We start from the raw sequence: 13,369 nt of genomic DNA, 5'->3' as shown, positions 1-13,369 counted from the left end.
TGGTGCCCTTGAGTATGATGGATTGTATCCAGCCGTGTTTGTATGTAAACAGTATCACCTTAACAACACTGTGGTTGGTAGCAGTAACTTTCATGGCCTAATCTATAGGCAGTAAATTCTGGTGGTGAGAGACCTCTTGTTTATGTGGTAGTGCAGTTTAATTTTCCAGCAATTTGTATGCACACTAGAACTGAATTTTAAATACAGAGATAAAGTTAATAGGCGTTGGTTTTTTTTAGATCCTTATTCTATTTTCCAGAGTTATTTTGGCATTCCTACTGAAAGGAAAGAAACAAGATCAAACAAAAGGTTGGGGGGAGCACAAAATAATGAATGTAGAAGCTTTCCCCATGGATTAGGGCTTGTTCCTGAAAAACAGTGCTTGATGCTTATATTAAATAGTACAATGTTTAGAGCTGGAAGAAAGCAACTTTGGAAACAGAGCATTGACAGAGTGATAAAGGTAAGGAAAACTGAATTTTGAACTAGGTTTAGACTAATATATAATTTGAATAAAGCTGTGTATTGGGGAGGGGTGCATAGAATAATGTGTGTTTCAAAATAAGTGTAAGTGGGTGATGTTAGTTGCACAGTTTGTTTTGAAAGGCAAATTTGCACTGGGAGGTGTTTATGCACTTGTCTAGTGGTACTTATATCTTGCCCAGATTGTTGCAATGGTCTGGTAATGGTATAATTTCACAAATGTGCACTAAAGAGTTTGATGTTAGATGTGGCAACAAGATGGATTAACTCTGCCATGAAGAAAAATAGAAATGTAGCTTCACTTTCCCCATACTTCTAAGATGGGAATAGAATTTTGAAGGCAACACTTAGCACTGAGAAACCACAAAAGAACATAGGCATCATTAACATACCTAGACTCATTTAAAAAGCCAGTTATTTAAGCAAAATGTTCCTGAGTTAATGCAATGTGATAATGCATGTGCAGGGCTATAACTTTTGACATTAAAGAGATAGATAAGGGAACTGCTCTAATTCTTTAGGGTTTGTATTTTTTTGGAGAGGAAAAATAAAAACATTGAAACTTGAACATTGAAAACTCAGGGTGTTTTAAAATATATAAAATGGTTTGCAGTTTACTTTTGAAGGGAAATTCATGAGCAAGGTTTATTAATATAAAACATCTTAGCAAGTTAAAGGAGAGACAAAGGAATTCCATGCTGGTTAAATAAATTTTGGAAAGACAGTAAATTAGCAATAAAACATTTTTACTTTGACTCTTTCACTATTGAACTTCCCTGTAAAGTCTTGCTCATCCATAAGACTTTGATTTCAGCATGTCTAAATTCAGTGATGCACAGTATTCTGACAACAAAATGCATAATTTGCTGGATAAAGGTATTCAGAACAAGTTTTATCTTGTGTACATATGACTTGCATACTAAACAACATTCTTGCTAAGTCTATTCAGGGTGTCTGCATCAGCAGCTACAGTCTGTAATGGAGAAGCTGGCAATAGTCAATAGCTGGTTTCTAAGAATGTTATTTCAAAAAAAAGAACCCCTGGAATCTCTGACTTGTGCTCTTTTAGTATTGCTGCTTAAATAGGTATACTTTTGTAGCAGCTAGGAAACTTTCAAAAATTTTAATTTAATCTTCAATTATTTCTTCAGACTGATGGTGAGATGTTTATGGGTTTAGGTATATGAAAGATTTAATAATCTCTCCCTTTTCTTATTTCAGAAGAAGATATCTATTGAAATTAGTTTCCTGTGCCAAACTGTTAGTGTTTAGGTATTAGGAATTTTATGGTTTTATGTAACATAAAACAAACTATGTGTTATGATTGGACTAATCATCAGAAAAGGACTTTTCAGTTAATTAGTTTAACTTTGGACCTTCATTTGCTGTGGGACCATGCCATAGGACCTTTCTTGCCTTCATAACCAAGAGTGGCAAAAGAAACCCAAAACTCAAGTTGGCCAGGTTACCTGTGTCTTTCTTTACACGAAAAACTGAGCTGAAGATGTACCACAAATTTGGACAATCCTGCCAGATATTTAAGTGAAACAGTGTTTATCTCTTGTAAATACTGCATCCTTCTACATCATAGGACATTAGGAAGAGGATTTGATCTTGATCAGAGTTGCTGCTGATACTTTTCAGGATTTGCATATTAGTGTTACTGCATATAACAGCAATCTCTCTCTTATCTGTGTAAATGATATCATGTAGGTTTCAGTATCCTTCCATCCTCAAATCTTAGTCCTTCAGTTTTCTATGCAATTCTGAATTATATAGAGCTGCCTATTCTTGGGTAGTTTTTTTGGTAGAAATTCTGTTTGGGCCTATGCACTTCTGCAGTGAATACTGCAGGGTAAAAAATTAGAGAAACTCTTAGGCCATGACCACAATGCTGATTTGAAGTGGGGTGTGAGGGTAGCTAAAGGGGAAAGGGAAGAATGAGAGGTAGAAAGCTAAGCATTTTCTTGTAATTAATTCTCTGAGATTCCTAATCCTAAGTAAAGAAATCTTACAAATTCATTCTTTTAGTAGTATGTAAATGGAAGCTCAGAATCTGGACTGGAAGACCATTTCCAGCATAGCCTCTTAGTGTTTTTAGAAACATAAATTAGTGACTTGGTATTAAAACCACTGAAGTTAGGTTTCCTCTGCTTTTCTGTGTACAACCTAATCCTAAAAGTGTGGCAGAAATCTCTTCTAATGACTGCAACAACTAATGTGCAAGTTTGTGATTGAGCAGTACTTCATTTAGGGAGGAAATTGGTAGAAATAACTCATCAAAATACAGAAGCATAACATCTTGAATTGTACTGAGTGTTCTTAATTGCATTGCAGTAACTATCATGAAAAACTGTATGGAACTTGCATTAATAATAGAAATATCCAACATATCAATGCACATGCAGTGGTGACGTGATAAATACAAGTCCAAGTCTTAATCTTCATAAAACTATAGCTTTACCATTTAGTTAATAGCTTTCTGTTTCTCTAGGTATGGTTCATTAAGTAATTTAAGTTAATTACACTTTTAAAGTTTTGTGATATCTTAATGAATATTCTTATTACTGGACTTGGACATCAAATTACCCATTGCTGTATGAACAGCTATGCACAACAAATTTGTTATAGGGCTTGAGACACAGCAATTAAAAAAAGTTTTAAAAACCAGAAAAAACCATTGAGACATGATTGCTTAGTTTGAGAAAAAGATGCTCATGATTTCAGTCTACACAAACAGCAACTTGTAGAAGAAAATGGAGGCTATGAACATGTCAAGAGCATCTGTATAGGTGGAGCTGGTGACTCAAAAACCATGAAAGATGTAGTCCTGTATAGCAATATATCTGGAGCTCTATGTTGGAAATACAAGCAGAGTATACAAAAGTAGTCTCTCTGTAGTTCAGGTAAAACAAAAGGCTTCTTTCTGTATTAAATAGAAACTAGTATTGGTAGAGTATTGATTGTATTATTATTTTTGTTAAAGAAGCCCTATCAGTTGTGTTCAAATTACTGGAACAATAATTTTGAAGATTCTGTTGTTATTGTCTAGTGTGACTGAAGCTGATTCAGACAAAATGTTTGCTTTTTGCATGTATAATGAGGAGGAAAATTTCTACTTGTGTTTGAAAAAGTGTAGGAAAAGCCAATCTTGTGATGGCACTTCCCTTTTTAGGAAAATGGAGACCATGTTAGGGTGTGAGAGGTAAAATAGCATAAAGTACATATACAAATGAATCTGCTACTGTATTCTTCAGACATATCTGTATAAAGAGTAAGATTTGTATGTTTGTCTTTTATATGGAAAAATATTTCAAATGCATTCAGCATTTATGAAGGCAGGATAGTAGTTACAAGTTTACCAGGTATTTGAAAATTCCTTCAGAAAGTAGGAAAGATATTTACATAAGGGTATAAAGTATATTATGCAGGTTCTTTTGGCTCTGCAAAAGCTTGTGGATAAATCACTTATGCATATTTTATAAAGTTACTGGTTTTCTCCTAATCACCAGGGAAATAAGGATTGAATTTACCACCAATGAAACATAATTCTAAATTTCTTTTGAAAATGAAATTATATTGAATCTTGTAACCCACAAGCACAATAATACCAGTAACTATTCCAGAAGGCTATTTTGTCTATAATGTAATGAGGTGTGTTACATATGGGATTTCAATTTAATTAGAAGAGTAGGCTTACTGCTTGAAGAATGGTATAATAGCTATAGTTAAGCACATTTGTAAACACTTGTGTACCTTGAGGCTTGTGGTTTGTTTTACTTCTCATTATATTAAAGAGATAATGTAGAAAACCCTAGCTTCCTCCAGCAGCATCTGTGTTTATTAGAGAGTGCTTACAATATCTTCCACAAATAACAAAGATCAGTCAGAATCCTGCCTTGACTTGGTGGTCATACGTGACTAGACTGAAAAGCTGAGACGAAGGACTTAAGGCATTGAAGGTAACTTGCAGAATAATGGAGCTATACATATAAAATACTCTTTTTTTTTTTTCTACAAAGCCTTTCAAGAAATTAGCTTTCTGTACAGCGTTATTTATGATAGAAATGTTGTGATAAATCTGAAAATAGAACACCAGAATCAAACTGTAAAATTATAACAGAGGCTGGTTCTAAAATTTTCATTTGAGCACCATAAAAACATAAATCACAAGTGTGGAAGAATGTAATAGCCTTTACTTGTAAAAATAAATTTTAAAGCTTTCTTTATTTTTGTCTTCAAATTAGATAGTGAATTTTTCATTGTCCACTTTGTGTTTTATAACAGCAAAAGCTCAAGGAAGAGAGGGAGGCTAAGCGTGCTCGTCTGGATGGCAGGCATGATTACTTACTGGATATTGTTGCCTCTTGTGTGAATCTGGACAAAGCAGAAGTAGAAGATGCTATTCTTGATGGTAACCAGGTAATCTGATGAATTTGAAAGTGAAGGTCATAGTATACCTTGGAATTACTTTTGCCATTAAACTCTTGGTGAGATAATTTTCAGACTTCACACCTGAGATTGCTAAGTCTTCTCTTTGAAAAAATATTTCAGCATGTTTAATTTGAACAAAAGTGTTCTTAATTCCAGGACCTATTGTAATTATATCGATTTTTAAATTGATTAGAATTTCTCCTTTCCAGTGATTATACATAATATAATAAAACCTGTGATTCATAGTCAAACCACAGTGTGAAGACTTCCAGTTCTTGAGTATACAGCACACAGAGGTTCAAGAGTCCTGCCCTCAGCAGACTGCCTGTTTCTGTAAGGCTGCCAGCAACATTTGTGAGACTACATTGCAGTCTAGTTTAACAAATTAAAAAATTAAAATAGGTAGAAACTACTTGACAAAATGGAATGGCTTATGTGATGTGACTATGACTGCATGAGGGCTAATACAAATTCATATATTGAGACATTGAAAAATATCACTTTTTAAAAAAACATAGGTAGATGAAAATAGATATTTTACTTCCTGACACTAAAGTAGACATGGCTCTGTTTGGGTTTTTATGGTTTTGTTCTCATGTTCTCTTTTCATCTGCATTCCTCCAATTTATGCATTCCCATTTCAGTGCTAATATTGTTGAGAAACAGAAGAAAGTCCAGTGGCAGACCAGTAAGAAAGAGAGGGTCACAGGGGCACATGAAGTATGAGGTGAGGGAGAAGAGGGTGAGTGGCAGTCAAATAGTAGCCTGCAGCTGCTTGAGGAGTGGTTGCAAAGATGACAGAGCTAAACCATTCTCAGTGGGTGCAGATGATAACTCCAAAGATAAAGCCACATCTTGTAAAATGGCCACCAAGAGACCCTTCTTCACCAGGAGGGTAATGTAGCATGGGAATAGGTTACTTCAATTCAGTTGTGTAATTTCTGTCCTTGGGGCTTTTCAGACTCAGCCTTGGACAAGCTCTAGATGATCTGAGCTGTTGTTGGTGACACAGGAAGCTGGCCTCAAGACCTCCTGGAGGTCCCATCCAACATTTCTGTGACTTCATGAGATAGCAAATGAGCAGTGCAGAACACTCATGCACATTGAAAAGCAGAATTTGTTTCAGTCTTTGTGCATTTAGCTCTAAATGGATTTCCTGGCATACTATACTGCCTGAGAATAGCTGTCAGATGAGGAAAATATTGGCAGCTTTTATACTTGGAATGAGGAAAGTGTAATAGCTGTTTTGACCTCATCTTGGAGATTTTCTGGAATAGTGGTTTGCTATCTTCATGTAACTGAGGCTTGTTAATAATGGAAGAAGGATAATTGACTTTCTTCTGGCTTCTGGTAATCTTTTAACCTTTTTTCTGGACTAGAAAGCACAAATGGTACCACCTAATGTTTCTGAAGATGAATTTGAATAAGTCTTTTCTGCTAAAGATAGCTATGTAGTTAAGGACTACATGGAAGGGTCACTCAGTTCTAGAAAAATAATGGATGAGGCCAGACTTTCAAGTGCTGAGACATGGATCAGCATATTAGCATAAAAGAACTCAGTTTCTTCCTCAGCCTATATAGCCTATGCATGGTGATTGGTGAACTGCACTATCAACACATGCTTCAAGTGATGCTTGATGGCAGCCTTGAATTGATGAAGAACAGTGAAGTTGTCCTGATGCTTATAAATAAGTAAATAAGCAAAGGCTGTTGCTGAGATATGAACCAAATCAATGACATGTTGTGATCCCAACATGATTTTGAACAGATAGAGCGCATTAACAGATTCCTGGACCCTGGAGGTCTGCGTCATCTGATGTTCTACTATCAAGATGTGGAGATAATGGATACAGGTAAAGCAACTTATACTCTCCTAATGTGTTGTAGCGGTGCTGAGCAAAAATGCAAGGAAAAAGAAAATAGTCAAATACTTATAAACTGGGCCTTAAGTCAGGTTTGGTCATACCAAGACATTGATCCCTGCTCATAAAAGGAGGATTGATGAAGTTACCAAAGGTTATTAGTGCACTTTTGCATATTGCTACTATGAAGCAGCAAAATACTTCCTTGTGAGCTTAGTAGCTCTTGCCTGTGGGAAGTTGTTTTTGATAATTAAAAGGTGACATTCACACAAAGTGAACAGTGACAGATGACCTTCCTCTTCCCCTTCAGTCACACCACCTGCTGGCCCTAGAAGCCATCCATTTCTTTGCACATGACCATCCATTTAGGACCACTCCTGTTGCATGGCAAATGCCTTCTAGAGGCCCACATTGTGCGTAGAAGGGGTGTTACCCCACAAGCCCCTTCTGCACATACTCCTTTACTGAGTGCTCCCATGTTCCACACTTGTGGGGGAAGCCTCCTTCTCCCATACTCAGGAGGTAACTCAGGACCTGTGTGACAAGGACATCTTCCTTTTGCCCATGGCTTCTTCCCAGAGCCTCCAGTGCTGTTGCTGTGCCGGAACAAAGGACTTCTGAACAACCAACCAATGTGTTTATGCAGAAGCTGATTTACTGTTTATCTTATACCCTACTTATACATTCTAAAACTACTGTCCACATGATCACACATTTTTTGATTGGTGCCTCTATCTTGTCCAGGCACTCTGCATGCACCTTGAAGGAAATATGGCAGGTTACAGTCCAGTGCTTCACTGCCCATCTTTTTCTTGGTTCTTCTAATCTTGGTATTCTGTTTTTCAGCTCCTTCTCTCTCAGTTTAGCACAATCTGTTTCAGTAGCCTTGACGAATCCCAGAGTGTTTGATAAAACATCAGAAAAACAGCTAAAAATGGCTAGGTTTGTGCACCTGGTATAAACCATGGCCTAAACTATTCAAATACGTTGTTACACTGTTGTTGGGACTAGCCGGCTGCTCTGTGACTTCTCAGAGCCTGTGACTGATTGGTGTGAGTTCATCCCACTTGGTTACCCTGGATGTACATGAACAACCCTGTATACATGTCTATGTATAGCTGTATAAAAGTGTTTATAGTTACATAATGATGAATGTAAAAAATATGGATTTATATTTCATGCATTTTCAGTATATATGTATTTTCTTCAGTATATCTGTATATATCTACAAGGGATGAAAAGACTATTTAATGATATAAGCAATTTTAAGAAAAAGAGTTATAATGCACATAGAAATACAGTTAAATGGAAGCACAAACCCAGCTACTTCTTTAGGAATCTGGTTAGCAAGTTTTAACATGCCTGAAACGAAGTGCTGAAAGTATGACAAAGAGTGTGAGGCAAGGGTCAAAGCTTATAAATCTAATGAGACTTGCCCATGCAAGTCCCACCCTCAAAGCAATCAGATCACATTACAGTATAGCATGATTTTGGTAACCTTTTGGGGCATGGTGCTAACTGTAGGCAACATAGAAAGCAGTAGAAAAAACCACACAAGCAAAACCCAAATGACTTCACTGCAAAGTGTGCATTGGGTGAATAAGCAAAAGTCCCTAGAACATCATATACAGGAGGAAAAAAAAGTAAAAAAAAAATAAAAATGTAGTCACTTGTTGTCACATCCTGAGGTGTCTCCTTAGGCCTGAGATCACCTCTGGAGGACATGCAGGTGGTCTGGAACCCAGCTCTTTCCAATGCCCGTCGATGAGAGACTGCAGGAGGCTGTTCTTAGAGGTTTTCATGGTTGTTTATTCTTCCTTATCTCAGGAATGCTTTGTCTAGCGAGTAGCAGTCTGCTTGCCAGATGTCCAGGGCAGAATCTGCCTGGCAGAGCCAGGACTTATCTTTTATAGTCTAAATTATGTACTAGGTATTTACAAATGACCCCCAATACAATACAATCTTGTTACACGGTCCAGATCTGTCCTCATCCAATCTAAAAGTGCCAGCGTGTCACCCAGCATGGATGACACGGAGAAGAAGGAGGAAGAGGTATCCACACCCCCAATTCTCCATGTTGGCCACGTATCCCTTATCACAAACATTCCCAAAAGTCTATTTATCTACGTTCTAACAGTCTAATTTGCACTCTATTTATTTTAGTGGCTTGCATTTCTTCTCTCAATGTTGGTAAATTGTTCCAAGCAGCTAAATCCAGCCCCTGAGACACCTGGGTCTCATTTGAGGGTCTTTGGGGACCCCGCCAGGGGGGTCTTAAACCTTCCAGGGAAGCCAGAGGAATACTCTGCAGTCCCACAACTTGTAATACTATCAGACAGTAAAACTTCTGCTGTACATTTTCCCTTTGTTGGCAGAGCAGAGTAAAAGAATTATCTGTGTTGATTGTTTAGGTCTCACAGGTTATCAAAGCAAAAATCTCAGTTGTGGTGGTGGCTACTAATTGGTAAAGCTAAGTGAATTTTTATGGCATTACATGCCCTTCTTGGCAAGGGTGCTTACTATGGCCACCTCATATACAAGATGGTTTTTTGACCCTGATGTCGATCAACCAACACTTCTGTTAATGAAGGGAGCATACAAGAAATTTTGTGTCTCTGCAGAGGAGACTGTATCTGTGAGTTCAGGATGATCTACTTCCAGAGTATTAAGGTGTCATTTAAAAGTTTGATTTATTGCAGTGTACATATATTTTCTAAAGAGACTTCAAGTTATACTACCTACTTCACCTCCTCAGATTGTGGGAAAACTGATGACTTTTGCTGGTCTTGCCTCTGCAATTACTTGTAGCACTTTGGCCCTGGCCAGATGCCAGGCACTCAAAAAAGCTGCTCACTCACCCTCCCCTGCTGGACAGATGAGAGAAAATTTATTCAAGATTTCATGAATTCAGATAAGGAGTGGGAGAAAACACTCCAAGGGCAAAAGAGGATTGACTTAAAGTTAGTTAGTGAATTTATTACCAACTAAATCAGAGCAGGATAATGAGAAGTAAAATTAGCCCTTAAAGACATATTTTCTTCCCCCAACCCTCCCTCCCACAGACAGGGCAGGAAGTTGGGGTGCTGGTCAGTTCATCACCTGAAGTTTTTTTTTCACTGCCCAGGGAGAGAGAAGTCCTTCCCTTGTGAGGCTGTGGGGTCCTTCCCATGGGGGAGACAGTTCTCTGTGAACTTATCCAATGTGATTCCACTCTCATGAGTAACAGTACTCCCACAGGCACATAGTCCCAAAACTGCTGTGGCGTGGGCCTCTCTTCCATGGGATGCAGTTCTCCAGGGACAGGCTGCTCCAGCCTGGAAGCAGGGACCCCTCTTACCACTGGGTCTCCCACTGGATGCTCCTCCAAGCATCCACCTGCTCCAGCATAGGCTCTTCACCATAGTCTCACCTCCTTCTTTTTCTCTGGATATAAAACTGTACCCTGCACTTTTTGATTTTCCTCTCAAATATGTTACCACAGAAGTGTTAGCACCATCTGTAATTGGCCCAGGGATTGGCTCTGCTGGACATGGTGGAAGCTTCCACAGCTTCTCACAAAAGCCCTCCCTCACTACAAAGAACCATTCAAAAGAGAAACATTACTGCTGTGCAAAGATAGTACAAGTTTATTAGCATGTAATAAATTAAATTAATAACATTATGGAGTCAAATCTTGGTGGTGACAGAGCCCTTGTAGTTCTGAGGTATATGAAAAGGAGACTTCTTCAGAGCTGTGGTGAAAAAGTGGAGACGGAAAGATGATGCAAACAAAAGGGTGGGGAGGGAACTTCTGGTGGCCACCTGATCCAAAACAGGGATTCTTGTGGCAGATAGTCATGTACCTGAAATAAAAAAATGTGCAGAGGGGTCTATTGCTTTTTGGATGTTGTCCTTTAACTGCTGGTATCATAAATTTACTTTTTTGTCATCTTATTGTAGTGACTCACTGAGATGTGTATGCATGCAGTTTTACTCTGAGGTAATACTGAAAAGCTAGTAGCAAAGAGGTATTGTGACCAAAACCATACGAGTATCTGTTACCCCTAAAGACCCTTTACAAGTGCTGCCAGCAGCCTGAACATGGGAGAATTGTATTCATGTCAGGGGAAGAAGAAAGGACAAGGAAGTGCCTTGTAACTCCCTTATTGGGTTTTGGTTTTTTATTTGCTTTTTCCCACAGAATCTGCTGTGGCCTCTTTCTCTTTGTTTTCAGAAGCACTCTATTTTTTCCTTATGTTTACATGTTTTTAGGGAAGAACAGTTGATAATAGCTCCCATAAGGTAAAATACATCACTACATTTTCTGATTTTTCTTCACTTTTTCTTTTTCAAGCAAGTGGGCGTTTTCTACAACTGCATGATAGAACCTATGAAAGGACCTTGAGCCTGCACCGTTATTTAGAAGGAATAGAAAAATAAGTAAATGAATATCAATGAAAAGCTTTCGATACAAGAATGGCATAAATATTTCTTATTGTGCCATGAAGACTCTGAATGCTGCATATTTTCTGTGGATAGTTCATGAGGTGCCAGGAGACTGGGACTCAGAGAGGCACAAATAATGACTGAACTGTTTGTGTAGAAACTTTTCTTTAAATAAATAAGCAATGGGTCTTAACTGCTCAGAGAGGCACAAATAATGACTGAACTGTTTGTGTAGAAACTTTTCTTTAAATAAATAAGCAATGGGTCTTAACTGTTTCTTTCTTTGAATCCATAGAGTACTTTGGCCTTCCAGGAATAGGAACAAACTCTCAATTGATCAAGAAGAAGAAACTTAAAGTGTTTGTGACAGAGGGAAAAGAAGTTGCTTTAACTGGTATATGCGTTTTCTTCATTAGATCTAGTTTTTCTAAACCCATCACAACTGAGAATATCTACCAAGTAAGTCAGTGACTGCTCATCTCTGTACATAATCTTGTCTAAAATTTGTTTTTACCATGGGGTATTTCTCTCAGCATATAACTTGATAGCTCTTGACATGGAGGAATGAGTGAAAGGACACAGATGGATTAAATGAAACATGACAAAAAGGGAGAATGATATACATAAAGTTGTTGCCACAAGAAAATATCTGTATTTCCAGTCATTGATATGAAAAGAGAATGCTAAGGAAGAAAATTTAAGACAATCTGTAATGACAGAGTAATTAGTCAATACTGAAATACTAAGGTGTTAATTTACAAAAGCAAAAATAATTTAACTTTTAAGAGTGTACATGTAAATTGTATATAACTAAGTTATTACTGGCGAAAGACACCTTGTATTGTCTCTTTCACAGGAAGTAAATTTTAATATGATGGATATAGGTCGAGATGGCTTATTAAAAAGTGTTGAGCAGTTGATATCAGAAATATTCATTCCAGCCTTACAGACTATGGACCATGGCTGGGTTGAACCTCAACAAGTTCCCAATATTAAGCAGGATTTCCTTTGTGCCCTTGAAGCATTTGTTAGTGTCCTGTCAGGAACTCAGCAAAGTCTGTTGGAAAAGGTAAGTGTGTTCATGTGGTAAATAGAAAGACAGCTAGTTGTAGAATTTTTTAGCTCTAGACCTTTTGAATTAACTGCTGCTGTAGTTTACTCATAAAAAATACTTTTGTTAAACTGGAGAATAACCCAACACTTCTGTTTATTGCCATCAGTAACTCATTATACTTTGATCTGTGGTTTTTATAGTTCTGTAGGTGCTGCTGTTCTTGTTTTTTCTGGGGCTAGTGCTTTAAAGCTATTAACTTCTTGACTCTCCAATGGCTGTGGTCATTCTTAAATGTTGAGTGATTAATGGATGACAAACTGTTGCTTTAACTGGTTGGTTTCTACTGAGCTTTTGTGAAGGAAAGAGCATGAGAGCACAGCTGCCTGGCTGGTGAACTCTCTAGATTCTACTTCTGGTTCAAACCAGTTTAATTTAGACTGAGCTGGGAATAGGAAGTGAGATACCCCAAGTAGGGCAACGAGTTAGTCTTTAAAGTTCCTAGATTAGTTGTCATGAACATTCAGCATTTCACTTTTTTTAACCTTATGTTTTAGGTCAGCCTGAAGAAATGTGAGACGTATGACCTGCAAACTCTAAGAGGACCTTCAGATTACTCGATGGTTGCTAATACCATAGAGGATCTTGAAAAAATAGAAGTCTGCATGAAAGAATGGACCAAACAAATTGAACAGGTGATAGATGGGACAAATGTGAAATATGATAACATCTGTATCTTGGCAGATGAGTTTAGTCCTGTTTTGGTGTTACAGCTACCTTTCTATAAATTTAGATGAGTTCAATTTCTTTATTTTAAACTACTGTTTTTTGTGCTTTTACTTCTCAATGGGAATATTACTGAAAGCTTTTTCCATCTGCTAGTTAACATAGGATACACAGTTTGGGAAGCTTAGTCCCCTGACTTTGATAATTACCTGTTATTAAAGTACAAAAGAGTTTGTGGCTCTCAGTGGATTTAACGAAAACAAAAAGAACACAGTAATTGAGTGAACACTATTCTCAATTGTCACATTTATACATTGAAACATCCTTTGCAGGTTATTTGCAGAAAATGTAACTGTGTGTAACAGTGTACTTGGAGCAGAAGGAGCAG

The 13,369-nt window shown here is 37.5% G+C and overlaps 1 protein-coding gene across 1 annotated transcript in view; it reads left to right on the top strand.

Moving 5' to 3' along the window:
• Positions 1 to 406: 406 nt before the first annotated feature.
• Positions 407 to 13,369, top strand: part of DNAH5 (dynein axonemal heavy chain 5) — a 114,663-nt gene continuing 101,700 nt past the window's right edge. Inside the window, 6 exon segments of the mRNA XM_056484091.1 lie at positions 407 to 463; positions 4,771 to 4,905; positions 6,686 to 6,770; positions 11,500 to 11,663; positions 12,061 to 12,273; positions 12,813 to 12,950. Of these exon segments, the coding sequence (XP_056340066.1) occupies positions 407 to 463; positions 4,771 to 4,905; positions 6,686 to 6,770; positions 11,500 to 11,663; positions 12,061 to 12,273; positions 12,813 to 12,950 (792 nt within the window).

This window comes from Oenanthe melanoleuca, chromosome 2, assembly GCF_029582105.1.
Source record: "Oenanthe melanoleuca isolate GR-GAL-2019-014 chromosome 2, OMel1.0, whole genome shotgun sequence".
NCBI classification, from domain to species: Eukaryota; Metazoa; Chordata; class Aves; order Passeriformes; family Muscicapidae; genus Oenanthe; species Oenanthe melanoleuca.
This window is presented reverse-complemented; position numbering and strand designations above follow the sequence as displayed.